The 17359-nt window shown below is 40.7% G+C and overlaps 1 protein-coding gene and 1 long non-coding RNA gene across 7 annotated transcripts in view; one reads left to right on the top strand and one right to left on the bottom strand.

Annotated features, from left to right (window-relative positions):
• The window catches only part of LOC133569225 (phenylalanine--tRNA ligase, mitochondrial-like), a 19654-nt gene extending 16973 nt beyond the window's left edge, over positions 1–2681 (top strand). For all 6 annotated transcript variants that reach the window (XM_061921453.1, XM_061921457.1, XM_061921454.1 and 3 more), the window contains 2 exons: positions 2214–2376; positions 2440–2681. In XM_061921453.1, coding sequence (XP_061777437.1) covers positions 2214–2376; positions 2440–2666 — 390 coding nt within the window. In that variant the 3' untranslated portion in view covers positions 2667–2681. The remainder of the gene's footprint in view (positions 1–2213; positions 2377–2439) is intronic.
• LOC133569227 (uncharacterized) lies at positions 1550–17283 on the bottom strand. The gene is made up of 4 exons (XR_009809774.1): positions 17018–17283; positions 16607–16916; positions 9052–9227; positions 1550–2568 (listed from the first exon to the last, which is right to left on the bottom strand). It is a non-coding gene; the product is annotated as an uncharacterized LOC133569227 (long non-coding RNA).
• Positions 17284–17359: the final 76 nt, after the last annotated feature.

Genomic DNA, 17359 nt, shown 5'->3' with positions numbered 1-17359 from the left:
TTCTGCCATCCTAGTCACTGCCGTTGTGTCCTTGGGCAAGACACTTTACCCACCTGCTCCCAGTGCCACCCACACTGGTTTAAATGTAATTTAGATATTGGGTTTCACTATGTAAAAGCGCTTTGAGTCACTAGAGAAAAGCGCTACATAAATATAATTCACAACTTAAAAATATAATTCACAAGCGCCATTCATATAAAACTTGCGGGCTGCACTAACATTAGACTTTCATATTAAGGTGGGGGGACTTCACGGTGGCAGAGGGGTTAGTGCGTCTGCCTCAAAGACACTAAATGGTCCCTAGTGTGTGAATGTGAGTGTGAAAGTTGTCTGTCTATCTGTGTTGGCCCCTTTGATGAGGTGGCGACTTGTCCAGGGTCTACCCTGCCTTCCGCCCGATTGTAGCTGAGATAGGCGCCAGCGCCCCCCGCGACCCCAAAAGGGAATAAGCGGTAGAAAATGGATGGATGGATATTCATAAACAGCCCATCCACCCCCGCCTTGTCAAAATCTCCCCAAAAATGTCCCAAATGTTTGCGCTGCAAACATTTTTTGGGTCCATTATAGTTTTTTTGTTTTAAAGTGTTATAGTTTTTATGTTATTAACATGTTAAATTATTCAAAACCAGCCCCGCAATTTTTTGTCAAGATCTCCCCAAACTTGTCCACTTGTCACGTTTGTGCTGCAAAAAAAATGTTGTCTCAAGATAATATTTTTTTTGTTTGTTTTTAATGTTTTATTTTTCATAATCAAGCCCCGGACTATGTCATAATCTTCCAAAACGTGTCCATTTGTTTTTGTCAAACTATTATTGTTTTTATATTATCTGCGTGGTATTTATAAACAACACCCCCACCTTGTCAAAATCTTCCCAAACTTGTCCCAATCATTTGAGCTATGGTTATGCTGCAAACATTTTTTGTCTAACTATAATAGTTTTTTTATCGTCATATTGTATATATAACCAAGCCCCACACCTGTCAAAAATCTCCCAAAACGTGTCCATTTGTTTGTGCTACATTTGTGCTGCAAACATTCTTGTCTAATTATTATAGTTTTTATTACTAATCTTTTATAGTTTTTATATTATTTACATGTTTTTATTAATAAACAGTGGCCCCACTTTGTCAAAATCTTTCCAAAATTGCCAATATTGTTTAAGCTACAAATTTATTTTGTCTAGATTTTATAGTTTTTTAGGTAGCGACTTATCCAGGGGGTACCCCGCTTTCCGCGCAATTGTAGCTGAGATAGGCTCCAGGGCTCTGTGCCACCTGGAAGGGAATAAATGGTAGAAAATGGATGGATGTTTTTATTGTTTTGATGCAAAACAAGCCCCCCCACACCTTGACAAAATATGTCCGCACTTGTCCCAATATTTTGCATTCTATAGTGCAGTGGTTCTCAAATGGGGGTACGTGTAGGTATGGGAGGTGTACGTGAGATTTTTAAAAATATTCTAATAAAGCAACAATTCAAAAATCCTTTATAAATATATTTATTGAATAATACTTCAACAAAATATGAAAGTAAGTTCATAAACTGTGAAAAGAAATGCAACAATGCAATATTCAGTGTTGACAGCTAGATTTTTTGTGGACATGTTCCATAAATATTGATGTTAAAGATTTCTTTTTTTGTGAAGAAATGTCTAGAATGAAGTTGATGAATCCAGATGGATCTCTATTACAATCCCCAAAGAGGGCACTTTAAGTTGATGATTACTTCTGTGTGTAGAAATCTTTATTTATAATTGAATCAATCGTTTATTTTTTTAACAAGTTTTTAGTTATTTGTATATCTGTTTTCTCAAATAGTTCAAGAAAGACCACTACAAATGAGCAATATTTTGCACTGTTATACATTTTAATAAATCAGAAACCGATGACATAGTGCTGTATTTTAATTCTTTATCTCTTTTTTTCAACCAAAAATGCTTTGCTCTGATTAGGGGGTACTTGTATTAAAAAAAAATGTTCACAGGGGGTACATCACTGAAAAAAGGTTGGTGACCCCTGCTATAGTGTTTATTTTTAACATGATATTAATCATAACCAGCCTCATGACATAAGAACTACAATATTAGACCAAACATTTTTGCAGCACAAAAAAATAGCAATGCCGGTTTAATATTTGTAATGATAAGGGGGGACAACTCACACTGACCTTAAATTAACTTTCCCGCTGAGTGTTGTGCGACTTTTGCACACAGCTCTTCTCCAAGGTTCAGAATGGCAAAGACCTCCAGATGTTTGAGGTCGCCGGCCGCAGGACGCCACAGAAACAGGAAACGCACACCCTGGAGGCCGTCAAGCTGGTGGAGTTCGACCTGAAGCGCACGCTGACGCGACTCGTCACCCACCTGTTTGGAAAAGGTCGGCTGGCAGGGGGCGCCTTCAAAGAGTCGCCATGGCTGACTTCCACCGCTTCCTCCTCAGATGTGGAGGTGCGCTGGGTGGACTGTTACTTCCCCTTCACTCATCCTTCCTTTGAGATGGAAGTGCGTTTCCAGGGCGACTGGATGGAGGTGCTGGGCTGTGGAGTCATGGAGCAGCAGCTGCTCAACTCTGGTGAGAACACACACACACACACATTCTTATCAGACAGCTTCAAAGAGGCTTTAGCAAGCCTCATTATGTGTGTCTGTTACTTTAATGCTAGTTAGCAGTGTTTGTCAGCACCTGTTGTTTACTAAGGATGTTAGCGTATTAACGATAAAACGGTAAAACTCCTGACAATTACAATTTTAAATTAAAACGATCAGAAAAACGTGATTGAAAACCAAACTTTGATAAAATTGTGGACTGAATAGCGTTCGCTTGCGAGCTAGCTTAAATGCTAACATGAGAACAAAAAACATTAACGTCTTTCCCCATTAAGAATTGTCATACCCCAAATCTCAAGTTGTATAAACAGATTATTGTCCGACCAACTAAGATACCTCATTCACATCAAACATAAGGAATGTGCTGACTTAGCAGAAAGTGATCTCTACTCTGCAGCGTCGAGTTGAAAACAGACGGAGGTGTCTTCAACAGGAAGTGAACTCGCGTGACGTCACATAAACCGGAAGGGAAGCAAAGTGATTGATTGATTTATTGAAACTTTTATTAGTAGATTGCACAGTACAGTACATATTCCATCCATCTATCCATCTTCTTCCGCTTATCCGAGGTCGGGTCGCGGGGGCAACAGCCTAAGCAGGGAAACCCAGACTTTATGGCGGCGGTGATGACCAAGAAGAACGCGGCGTTGGAATATAATTACAACACTTTATGTACATATTTATATACATATTTATATAATATTTACATATTTATATAATATGTGACTACAAGCTCCATTCACAGACAGAGTCCCATTGCTTTTATGAGCGGTCGAGCGAGTCAAAAGCCGGAAAAAAATAAATAAAAATAAAGAATTTTTTTTTTTGTGGCGGCCGTAATTCTTTCGTGGCGGGCCGCCACAAATAAATGAATGTGTGGGCTAGTAAGGTAAGGTGTTGTACCTGCAGAAGCAAGGTAGCCGAGACTTGTCAGGTACAACACTTTACACACATGTACACACTATATTGCCAAAAGTATTTGGCCACCTGCCTTAACTCACATATGAATTTGAAGTGCCATCCAATTCCTAACTTACAGGGTTCAATATGATGTCGGTCCACCTTTTGAAGCTATTACAGCTTCGACTCTTCTGCGAAGGCTGTCCAAAAGGTTGCGGAGTATGTCTATAGGAGTTTTCGACCATTTTTCCAAAAGCGCATTGGTGAGGTCACACACAAGGCTTGGCTCTCAGTCTCCGTTGTAATTCATCCCAAAGGTGTTCTATCGGGTTCAGGTCGGGACTCTGTGCAGGCCAATCAAATTCATCCACACCAGACTCTGTCATCCATGTCTTGATGGACCTTGCTTATGCACTGGTGCACTGTCATGTTGGAAGAAGAAGGGGCCCGCTCCAAGCTGTTCCCACAAGGTTGGGAGCATGGAATTGTCCAAAATGTTTTGATATCCTGGAGCATCCAAAGTTCATTTCACTGGAAGGAAGGGGCCAAGCCCATCTCCTGAAAAACAACCCCACAGCATAATTCCTCCTCCACCAAATTTCACACTTGGCACAATACAGTCCAAAATGTACCGTTCTCCTGGCAACCTCCAAACGGAGAGTCGTCTATCAGATTGCCAGATGGAAAAGTGTGATTCATCAGTCCAGAGAAGGCGTTTCCACTGCTATAGAGTCCAGTGGCGACGTGCTTTACACCACTGCATCCAACGCTTTGCATTGGACTTGGTGATGTATGGCTTAGATGCAGTTATGCGGCCATGGAAATCCATTTTATGAAGCTCTCTGCGTACTGTACCTGGGCTAATTGGAAGGTCACATGAAGTTGGCAGCTCTGTAGCAACTGACTGTGCAGAAAGTCTTTGCTTTATGCGCTTCAGCATCCGCTCACCCCCCTTTCTGTCAGTTTACGTGGCCTACCACTTTGTGGCTGAGTTGCTGTTGTTCCCAAACTCTTCAATTTTCTCATAAAAAAGGTCGACAGTTGACTTTGGAATATTTAGGAGCGAAGAAATTTCAAGACTGGGTTTGTTGCACTGGTGGCATCCTATGACAGATCCATGCTGGAAATCACTGAGCTCCTGAGAGCGGTCCATTCTTTCACAAATGTTTGTAGAAACAGTCTACGTGCCTGAGCGCTTGATTTTATGCACCTGTGGCCGCGCCAAGTGATTAGGACACCTGATTCTCATCATTTGGATGGGTGGCCGAATACTTTTGGCAAAATAGTGTAGATGTAAGCTGTGAAAATCTGCTGTACAGTATGTGTGCTTGGGTCCTATTTTTAGGAACATTAATACGCAATCTCACAAAAATGTCTAATTGAAAGCTAAAAATGTTATCACAGACCGCCTTAAAAAACGGAATGGAATTTAAAAACATTTTACTAAATGAGACAGCCAGAATGTACATGAAAACAAAGAATGTGGGATTTATTATATTAACTATGAACAGTAAAACACTGAATATTGACAACAAATGAACGTCAGACCTCCTCTCCATGGACATATTCAACAATCAAGCGACACGCAACAAAAATAGCGAAATATGAACACAAAGGGTCCTAAAAAAACACCCATTATCTGATATATCACTAAGGTTTAGAACTTTGTTGTAAAAATCTCCTTGCGCGTCTGTCCCTGACACCCGCATTTCAGGCTGGCAGATCTGGAAACACTCTGTGGAAACGCTCCACACCCACACTGCTTGGTGCCTCGTCCGAGCTGCTGTGGCTCAGATTACTATAGTAACTAATTACATTACCATAGTAACTGTTATATACTGCAAAAGCGCAGATTCCAACCATTGAAATACTTTGTATATTTCAAGACTTACGGTCATTTAACAGGTTATATATCTATTATTATTGACTGTATCAAATGTGATGAATATTTAATGGACCACAATGGAAACAAGCCTTTTGGCTTTTTGTGCCATCCATTTGCCTTTCTAAAGCATTACATGGATTAATTATTTAAGATGTCAATAAACTTCTCAATCAATCAATCAACTTGAAAACATTACTACACATCACAATGGCGGCTACTAGGGGTGTGGTAAATAATCGATTCGAATTTGAATCGCGATTCTCACGTTGTGCGATTCAGAATCGATTCTCATTTTTTTTTAAATCGTTTTGTTTTTTTTAATCAATCCAACAAAACAATACACAGGAATACCATCCATCCATCCCTTTTCTACCGCTTATTCCCTTTGGGGTCGTGGGAACGCTGGTGCCTATCTCAGCTACAATCGGGCGGATGGCGGTGTACACCCTGGACAAGTCGCCACCTCATCGCAGGGCAGCAATACCATAACAATGCAATCCAATTCCAAAACCAAACCTGACCCAGCAACACTCAGAACTGCAATTAACAGAGCAATTGAGAGGAGACACAAACACGACACGGGACAAACCAAAAGTAGTGAAACAAAAATGAATATTATCAACAACAGTATCAATATTAGTTATAATTTCAGCATAGCAGTGATTAAAAATCCCTCATTGACATTATCATTAGACATTTATAAAATTAACACAAAAAAGAACAATAGTGTCACAGTGGCTTAATAGTTAAAACAAATTTTCATTATTGCAATCAGTTGATAAAACATTGTCCTTTACAATTATAAAAGCTTTTTAAAAAAAATCTGCTACTCTGCTAGCATGTCAGCAGACTGGGGTAGATCCTGCTGAAATCCTATGTGTTGAATGAATCCTTTTAAATCGGGAAAAAATCGTTTGTGAATCAAAAATCGTGTTGAATTGAAAAAAAAAAAAGATTTTGAATCAAATCGTAACCCCAAGAATCGATATTGAACCGAATCGTGGGACACCCAAAGATTCGGAGCCCTAGCAGCTACAGTTTCCATCTTAAAGGGGAACATTATCAGCAGACCTATGTAAGCGTCAATATATACCTTGATGGTGCAGAAAAAAGACCATCTATTTTTTTAACCGATTTCCGAACTCTAAATGGGTGAATTTTGGCGAATTAAACGCCTTTCTGTTTATCGCACTGGAAGCGATGACGTCAGAATGTGACGTCGCCGAGGTAACACACCCGCCCTTTTCATTTTCAACACATTACAAACACCGGGTCTCAGCTCTGTTATTTTCCGTTTTTTTGACTATTTTTTGGAACCTTGGAGACATCATGCCTCGACGGTGTGTTGTCGGAGTGTGTAACAACACTAACAGGGAGGGATTCAAGTTGCACCACTGGCCCGAAGATGCCAAAGTGTCTGGCGCCAGACCCCCATTGAATGTGCTGGAGTTTCTCCACATTTTACCGGCGATGCTAAGGCAGACATGGCACAGAGATGTATGGATAACCTGTAGATGCATTTGCAACTATATTACGTTTCCTTCCACCCACATTTAATGCGAAAAAAACACTTACCAATCGACAGATTTAAGTTGCTCCCGTGTCAAAAGATGCGAAAGTCCTGATCGTTTGGTCCGCACATTTTACCGGCGATGCTAACGCAGCTATTCGGCCATGCTATGGCTATGAATAGCGTCAATAGCTATTCGCTCAATAGCTTCAGTTTCTTCTTCAATACTTTCATACTCCAACCATCTGTTTCAATACATGCGTAATCTGTTGAATCGCTTAAGTCGCTGAAATCCGAGTTTGAATCCGAGCTAATGACACTATATCTTGCTGTGGTATTCACATTATTTGTTTACATTGGCAGCACTTTGTGACGTCACAGGGAAATGGCCAGTGTCTTCGCAGAGAGCGAAAATAAGGCACTTTAAAGCTTTATTTAGGGATATTCCGAGACCGGTAAAATTTTGAAAAACATTTAAAAAAATACAACAAGCCACTGGGAACTGATTTTTATTGTTTTTAACCATTTTAAAATTGTGATAATGTTCCCCTTTAAAGATCTAAAAAATAATTTTGGGAAAGTCTAACGGGCTAGATTGAAAAGCTTAAGCATGTGGCCCCCGGGCCTTAATTTGCCTAGGTCTGAGTGAGTGACACATATCACTGTGATTACGTCATGAAAAAGTCATTTTTGCATGACAAGGGAACTTTCAACCGAAACCCAAGCAATGCATGAATTTGTCAAATCATGGACATTCCTACCGGAGCACTGAATTGATTGGCTCGTTGCCACGTCACTGGGGTCTTAACCACGCCCACAAACGCCTGTCCACTCATTGAGCGAGTGCGCCCGTCGCGTCCTCTCGCGCTAAACGGAGAACTCGCCGCTTTCGCCAGCTGAACAAAGTTGTACCGCCTCGCTCTACTGGCCCACTGCTTGTTCCAATCAATAATAGATTGTTTCAGACACGGGGAGAACACGCCCATCACGCCACTGCCGCGCGTCATGACACATTTAGACAGTCAAAGAAACTTTTGGAGAAGGAGTTCAACTGGATATACATGTATTATTTTACACAAACTAGCTTTGCGAACTAATTATAACTGTCACTCATACACGAGAGTGTGTTCATAAACCCAAACACACACACACCACTTCCCTCTCAACTCTCCTCACCCGCTCCACCTCCCCTACATTTCCACTGCGGCAGTGTGGCTGGTTGCCCTGGTAACGCGCCACATTTAACACCCCTCCTTTTTTTGCTCTCTGTCCAATATTTCTGGAGAAGAGCATTCGAGACAATAGCGAGCAAGGGGAGGGGTAAAAAAGCAAGGGGCGAGAGAGCATAGGAGCCAGTGTGGTGACGAGAGTGAGTGAGAGAGAGAGAGAGAGAGAGAGGCAGGATGGAGGACCAGTGGCAACACAGGACACCGGTTGTTGGCGTGTGTGTTATTTAATGGTGTGACCACCATATGTGTTGCCTGGGGCTCAGTGGGAGGTGGGTGGGGGGACGCGGGGGGCTCAGCGGAGGACAAAGGAAAGAGATGGAGTTAGGGAGCAAAAAGAGTGATGATAGAGGAGGGGAGGACGTGATGGATGGGTGAGGAGGAGGAGGGATGAAGGAAAAATTTTACATCTTCATTAATTCACGGATGGAGGGTGTGGTAGAGAGAGAGAGAGATGGAAAGAGAGAGAGAGAGAGTCTATTTCTTCTTCTCCGTTTATTAATTCATCAGCTTACACACACACGCACACACACACATGTTAAATGAATGTGTGTGCACGAAGACACTTGTGTGTCCCACGGGTTTCCCCTCCCAACATATGGGACTTGTGCTAATGGCCACACCCCCTCGCCCAAAAACCTGATTTACACACACCCCACGGGACACAAGGGGGCAGGCACGTGCCGGCGGGATATTGTGTGTGTGTGTGTGTGTGTGTGTGTGTGTGGCTACTGAAATCTGATTAAAGTCGTGTTGGTGACAATTAACAGCCTCTCAAAGCTGTCGCCCCAGGCCCTCTGGGACTGTGTGTGTGTGTGTGCGTGTGTGTGTGTGTGTGTGTGTGTGTGTGTGGTGGTGTTCAGGTGCTTGCTTTCCATCTTAATCCCCCCTTTTGAATAAATCATGTGACCCCTTCCTCCCTACCTCCATCCTTCTCTCATTAAACGGCGTCCGACGTCACCCCTGCGGGGCTTTGCGTCGCTTCTCTTTTCTTTGTTTTTTGTTGTTGTTGTTTTTTTTTCAATTCTTCTTGCTGAGTCAGCGCTTTCATCCTCATAGCTCCGCCCCCCTCCCAGGATGGAGGGATGACAAAGGTGGCACTATGGGAGAGAGAGAAGAGGTGAAAATGAAGCGTGGCCACCTTTCTCCTCTGCTATGTTTTGGGGCTTGTAAAGACCCGCCTTCTCTTGACCCCTGACCCCTGTGTGACTGACAGCTCTCTTGGCCCCTCCCTCCCCCATCTGTGCATCCCTTTTATCCCGACATTCCCATTCCAATTCCACCTCCATCATCCCTCACTCTGTCTGCCTCCCTAACACCCCCAGTACTCCCAGTGGGCGCATGGACTGGTGGCCAGCTGGTACACACACACACACACACACACACACACACACACACACACACACACACACACACACACACACACACAGTATCAAGAGCAGTCTTTAAAAAGAAAGAGACCAGTCTAAAAATACTAATGTAGTCTCTTTAAAACATCTCTCAGTGAGTGTGCAACAGTTCAATCCAATGTAAAAGCAGCGGTGTGTGTCTGTGTGTGTGTGTGTGTCTCTCAGGGGTTCGCGAAGGGCAGAGCAAACATTTGTTTGTGCAGCGATCCATCTCAGCAGGCCGGTGTGGCCCATAACAAACAAGAGTGGGGGGCGGGGCTTGGCGGTGTCTGCGCAGACACACACACCAAAACACTTTGACGTCTGATGCTGACTTCTATCTAAAGCAGGGGTCACCAACGCGGTGCCCGCGGGCACCAGGTCGCCCGTAAGGACCAGATGAGTCGCCCGCTGGCCTGTTCTAAAAATAGCTCAAATAGCAGCACTTACCAGTGAGCTGCCTCTATTTTTAAAATTGTATTTATTTACTAGCAAGCTGGTCTGGCTTTGCTCGACATTTTTAATTCTAAGAGAGACAAAACTCAAATAGAATTTGAAAATCCAAGAAAATATTTTAAAGACTTGGTCTTCACTTGTTTGAATATATTCATTTATTTTTTTTACTTTGCTTCTTATAACTTTCAGAAAGACAATTTTAGAAAAAAATAAAACCTTAAAAATTATTTTAGGCTTTTTAAACAAATATACCTTTTTACTTTTTAAATTCCTCCCTCTTCTTTCCTGACAATTTAAATCAATGTTCAAGTAAATTTATTTTTTATTGTAAAGAATAATAAATACATTTTGATTGAATTCTTCCTTTTAGCTTCTGTTTTTTCGAGGAAGAATATTTGTGAAATATTTCTTTAAAAAAAAAATTCGGGCAAATCTAGAAAATCTTTAGAATCAAATTTAAATCTTATTTCAAAGTCTTTTGAATTTCTTTTAAAATTTTTGTTCTGGAAAATCTAGAAGAAATAATGATTTCTCTTTGTTAGAAATATAGCTTGATCCAATTTGTTATATATTCTAACAAAATGCAGATTGGATTTTAACCTATTTAAAACATGTCATCAAAATTCTAAAATTATTCTTAATCAGGAAAAATTACTAATGATGTTCCATGGGGCGGTATAGCTTCGTTGGTAGAGTGGCCGTGCCAGCAACTTGAGGGTTGCAGGTTCGATTCCCGCGTCCGCCGTCCTAGTCACTGCCGTTGTGTCCTTGGGCAAGACACTTTACCCACCTCTTCACAGTGCCACCCACTCTGGTTTAAATGTAACTTAGATATTGGGTTTCACTATGTAAAGCGCTTTGAGTCACTAGAGAAAAAGCGCTATATAAATATAATTCACTTCATTCCATAAATTATTTTTTAAATTTTTACAAAAACATTCAAATTAGCTAGTTTTTCTCTTAATTTTTTTGGGGTGAATTTTGAATTTTAAAGAGTTGAAATTGAAGATAAACTATGTTTCAAAATGTAATTTTTTTCGTGTTTTCTCCTCTTTTAAACCGTTCAATTAAGTGTTTTTTTTTTTCATTATTTATTCTCTACAAAAAAACCTGTAAAAGGAAAAAAAAATGTACGACGGAATGACAGACAGAAATACCCATTTTTTTTATATATATATAGATTTATTTATTAAAGGTAAATTGAGTAAATTGGCTATTTCTGGCAATTTATTTAAGTGTGTATCAAACTGGTAGCCGTTGGCATTAATCAGTACCCAAGAAGTAGCTCTTGCTTTCAAAAAGGTTGGTGACCCCTGCTCTAAACGTCGTATTTGCCATTCTTTCCATGGTTATGCCAGGCCTAGCCGTTCGCATCAGTGCATTGTGGCGCCGTGTTTGGTCACGACGCGGCTCGACGTTGCGACTCATGAATATTCCAACACTCCCATAAATAGTGCCGCGCTCTCGCACGTGAAAACAAGTAGTTAGTTTGCCGTTGGAGGTCTCGGTGTGATCGCAGGAAGTGTTGACATGTTGCGAGCTGAATCCGGTCCGGGGATCATTTTTGTGGAAAAAGATGAAACGCGGAGTGAGCTTTCATCACGCCTCAAATCCCTCTGATGACATCATCCAAGCTGGACAAATCCTGACACGCTCGCTGGCTCTTTTTGGCAGCTGTGTTGTCTCAGACTCACACTCGCCATTTGTCATGCGGCGTCGCAAGTCTGATGCTCGTCAAACGTCGTGCCAGAAGAAGAACACGCGTCACTCTACGTGACTCGCATTGGAGATGTTAGCACATTGACGTTTTTGAAAGACAATCATTTACGTCAACGTGTCCAAAGTGTGGCCTGAGGGCCATTTGCGGCCCGCAGCTAATGTTTTAAAGCCCCGCGGCTGCACATTCTTAAAATACTTTTGCAAAAAAAACATAAAAAAGTGGAATGAAAGAGCAAACAGGTGAAATGAAATGAGAAAACGTTGCAATGCGAACTCTGATAACACAAAGTGACCATTCAGGCTGTTTTATTCTTTAAAAATAATATTGAATCAAAATTAATGTTGTTGGGACTTGTTAAACTATTTAAGGCTCCAATTACTTCACATTTATTATTCCACTTCCACTTTGAAATCTTGTTTTAAGAAAATTTTGCATGTTTTGTGTGTTTGCCATAAAAAAAAGTTAAATGATCAAAAAGGTTGATTGGCAACACTAAATGGTCCCTAGTGTGTGAATGTGTGTGTGAATGTTGTCTGTCTATCTGTGAGGTGGCGACTTGTCCAGTGTGTACCCCGCCTTCTGCCCGATTGTAGCTGAGATATGCACCAGCGCCCCCCGCGACCCCGAAGGGAATAAGCGGTAGAAAATGGATGGATGGATAGATCTGAGGTTGATCTGGAGATTTAAGTGTTGAAAGTAAGATAAAATAAAAAATAGAACATGGATGGATGGATTGATGACTAATTTTTAACATTTTAATGCGTGGGGCCCCCTTTGGATCCCAAATACTTTTAGTGGGATTTTTTTTTATTGTCATAGCTCAAAAATAATAATGAATCAAAATCAATGTTACAGCTGGGATAAGCTTTAGCTCCCCCGCCACCTCGAGGGGGACGAGGGGTAGAAAATGGATGGATGGATGAATTATTGACCAATTCAAGGCTCCAATTACTTGACATCAAATATTCCATTTTGAAATATTTTTGGGAGAAAATGTTGCATATTTTGTGTTTGTCATGAAACACATGTTGACAAAAAACATTTAAAACATTTTTTTAAAACATATAATTGGCGGATAGACCTAAAGGTGAACTAGAAATGTAAGATTTCAAATTTTAAAAAAGGAAATTATTTAGGAGTTATTTTTTAAGAGTTTCATGCGTAGGGAACTTTTGGATCCTGAATAATTTTAGTGGGATTGTTTTTTATTGCTATTGTTAAAAAAATAATAATACATCAAAATAAACTGTATGTATTCTTGACCTATTTAAGGCTCCAATTACTTCACGTCAAATGTTACACTTTGGAATATTTTTGGGAGAAAATGTTGCATATTTTGTGTTTGTCATGAAAAACATTTGTTTTGACAAAATTGGCATACAAAAAAAATTAAAATATTTTTATAAAAACATATAAACGGTAGATAGACCTTAAGGCAAGGGTAGGGAACCTATGGCTCTAGAGCCAGATGTGACTCTTTTGATGACTGCATCTGGCTCTCAGATAAATCTTAGCTGACATTGCTTAACACAATAAGTCATGAATAATTCCACTAGTTATCCCAGTGTTAAAAATAACGTTCAAAATATAAAACATTATCATGCATTTTAATCCATCCATCCATTTTCTACCGCACCTGTTGAAAAAGTCGCATTATTGGTAAGAAGTATTTTATTTATTATTGGTTAGCTGCAGAATAACACTGTTATTTAAAAGAATAAGAGACTTATTGTACTCTAAAAATGTTGTTATTAATCAAAAATGCATGCATTTAGTTGTATTCAGTGTTAAAAAATATTATATGGCTCTCACGGAAATACATTTTAAAGTCTTTGGCTTTCATGGCTCTCTCAGCCAAAAAGGTTCCCCGCCCCTGCCTTGAGGTGAACTAGAAAAAAGTAAAAAAAAATAAAATAAAAAAAATTATGTAGGAGTTATTTTTTTAAGAGTTTTATGCGCAGGGCACTTTAGTAACCTGAATCATTTTAGTGGGATTTTATTTTATTGTTATAGTTAAAAAAATAAAAATACACCAAAGTCAATGGTATGTATTATTGACCTATTTAAGGCTTCAATTACTTCACGTCAAATGTTACACTTTGAAATATTTTGGGGAGAATATTCTGCATATTGTGTGTTTGTGATAAAAAAAATTAAATGTATGACAAAAAGGGCATAAAACAAACAAACAAAAAATAACAACTATGTCAATCAATCAATCAATGTTTACTTATATAGCCCTAAATCACTAGTGTCTCAAAGGGCTGCACAAACCACTACGACATCCTCGGTAGGCCCACATAAGGGCAAGGAAAACTCACACCCAGTGGGACGTCGGTGACAATGATGACTATGAGAACCTTGGAGAGGAGGAAAGCAATGGATGTCGAGCGGGTCTAACATGATACTGTGAAAGTTCAATCCATAATGGATCCAACACAGTCGTGAAACAGTTTGGCCAACAAAAATAAACAGAGTGATACCTCTCACATCTAATACACAATCTTTGTGACTCACCGACAACTCAGTCTGCGTTCAATTCGATGAAATGACGCATTTTAACTAGTATTGATGTCATTGAAACGCTGACAAAGTTAGCGGTTGAATTAAAAGACGAGTGAGCATACTATTAACCAAAACAAAAAAGTTGTAGCAGCGTTCCCGACACATCGCCTGCTGCATGCTAACTCTCAGTCCCAGCAGCTGACGGAAGGACGCTAGTTGCACGTTCAAAATCAAACTGCAGCATCAAATATGTTTCCCCTCCAACAGCATTGCGCTCTTAAACGCACACCGAGACTCCACGGAAGTAGAAGCAGATGAAATGAGGTGAAACGAAGCGATTGACTCCCTTAAAGGCCTACTGAAAGCCACTACTAGCGACCACGCAGTCTGATAGTTTATATATCAATGATGAAATATTAACATTGCAACACATGCCAATACGGTCTTTTTAGTTTACTAAATCGCAATTTTAAATTTCCAACGGAGTTTCTTGTTGAAAACGTTGCGGAATGATGACGCGTGTTTGTTACGTTATTGGTTTTAGCCGACATATTAGCCCAGCACCACTTATGGCTAAAAGTCGTCTGTTTTCATCGCATAATTACACATTAATTTGGATATCTGTGTTGCTGAATCTTTTGCAATTTGTTCAAATAATAACGGAGACTATAAAGAAGAATGCTGTTGGTGGAAAGCGGTGGATTGCAGCTGCCTTTAGCAACCGAAACACAGCAGGTGTTTCTTTGTTTTTTGTGAAGCTTTAACGAACATGTTTCTCTATCACATGTCAACCAGCAAGTTTTTGGATGAGAAAATGGTGATATTAAGTCGGCTCTTACCGGAGACTTGTGCGGAGTTAGCGTCCTCCTGCAGCAGCTGTCATCTTGGCTCCTCCATTGGCTTCTCTCAGAGACACTGGCGGTCACCGCAGCCCTCCAACCAGTGTTAATTTTGACGGCAAAATTTGATTTTGTTTTAGTCATAGTCTTTTGACTAAAATGTCATTTAGCTTTAGTCATAATTTAGTCATTTAAATTGTTTTAGCTTTAGTCTAGTTTTAGTTGACGAAATATCATAAGATTATAGTCGACGAAAACTACAGTAGATTTAGTCGACTAAAGGGTAATATGTAAACTTTCCCTTCAATTTCTGAAAGTCAAAGCAAAACAGCGGAAAAATCACAGATACAAGTCGTATTTTGATGAAAATCATGTCTCAAATTGAGTATTTCACGAGTAAGCCGTGTAATAAACGGGATAACGTCGAGTGAGTTGTATGTTGTGGAAAATGCTTACCTGTGTGTGGATTTCGGGGTGATTCCACTGTAAATGTTGCTTCAACTTTGTTGTGTTTTTCCCCGTAATCCTCATGCTGTATTTCTTACACTGCGTCTTGTTATCTTTGACGTCAGATATAAAATTTCCCCATATGTCCTCTCTCCTCTTCCTCCCTGGCATGTTGTCTTCTGCAGCGCATTCCCGGGTCAGTCTCAAACGGATACTACGTTTACGTAACTTCCTTACAGCGTCGCTCTGATTGGTTCTCTTCCCAACTCCTCCCGCCTCTTCCTAACGAAATGAGTTCCGATTTTTAGTCTCGTTTTTATTCGTTGACAAATATGTCAATACACCCCATCATCGTCTTAGTCCACGTAAATTATTTTTTATTTAGTTATTGTCTCGTTTTAGTCAGAAAAAAAAGGTCGTTGACGATAACTATGACGAAAATTTTTCGTCAACAAAATTAACACTGCTTCCGACTTTCAGGTATGACTTTATAATCTCACTAAAACACTATTAACACAATAAGCAGATAAGGGATTTTCCAGAATTATCCTAGTAAATGGGTCTAATAACATCTGAATCGCTCCCACTGCACTCGCCTTTTTTTTTTTTCCTAGTGCTTCACTCAAACTTTCCTCATCCACAAATCTTTCATCCTCGCTCAAATTAATGGGGAAATTGTCGTTTTCTCGGTCCAAATCGCTCTTGCTGCTGGTGGCCATGATTGTATACAATGTGAGGATGTGAGGAGCTCCACAACCTGTGACATCACACGCACATCGTCTGCTACTCCCGGTGCAGGCAAGGCTTTTTTATTAGCGACCAAAAGTTGCAAACTTTATTGTCGATGTTCTCTACTAAATCCTTTCAGCAAAAATATGGCAATATCGCGAAATGATCAAGTATGACACATAGAATGGACCTGCTATCCCCGTTTAAATAAGAAAATCTCATTTCAGTAGGCCTTTAACTCGGAGGGTACATTTTCAAAGCAAAGTCTGTATTGCCTCAAATGCTTGAATAAATGACGTTTTCTCGAGAAAAAAAATGTAAACGGTATTACTAACCGTCTGGAATTTTACCGCGATTTTTCATTATAGCGTTTACCATTACATCCCTACGCGCACCTGTTGTCAGGACTGCATGACATCACCGTCTTCATCATCCTCGCCATCATGACCTTCCTCCCCCGTCATCTTCTTCATCCCGCTCTGTCAGCGTCGTCATCCTCACCCTCAAGCCACATCTGATGCTGTATGTGTCCATCTGTGCACGTCTGACTCAACTATGTGTGTGCGTGCGTGTTCCTCCAGTCGCAAAGTAATGCGATTACAGCAATGAAGACATCACCTCAGCTTAATGAGCGCAGTGTTTGAAGACGTCTACCTCAGCAGCAGCGTTTGATGTCCCCCCTGGGACGTGGTGGGCGGGTGGAGACTGTGAAAACAATGAGATGATAATGAAGACGAGGGTGGTGGTTGTCGACTAGGTGGTAGAGTCGTCTTTTAGACCTACTTGGAGGAGTTCTCGCTGCTTACCTGCGAGGAGGGCACATGTCTTCGTAACAGGAAGTGGAGGACAAACTTGATTCAGAGTCCAGATGATAACCTGGGTGTTATTCTTGTTGGCATTACTGCAGAAAAAGAAGCAGACAAAGTGTAACAAGTTTGTTTCCAATCAAGTGTCATTCACTGTCAAATAGCAATGTTAGCTGCTACTGCCAGCTAGCTGTGAGCAAAGGACGACTCCTTGAAAGCGAGCACATTGCAGTAAGGGCTCCTGGAGGAACGCTTCAACGCTGCCCGTGTTTGTGGCGGACAGATGGAGAGGCGGGCGGCCCTGGAGCACGTTGAGCACACGAGTGTTTGCTGAGGTGTTTT

This window comes from Nerophis ophidion, linkage group LG15 (assembly GCF_033978795.1).
Source record: "Nerophis ophidion isolate RoL-2023_Sa linkage group LG15, RoL_Noph_v1.0, whole genome shotgun sequence".
Taxonomy (NCBI): domain Eukaryota; kingdom Metazoa; phylum Chordata; class Actinopteri; order Syngnathiformes; family Syngnathidae; genus Nerophis; species Nerophis ophidion.
Note: the sequence above shows the minus strand (reverse complement) of the source record. Positions and strands in the feature narration are given on the sequence as shown.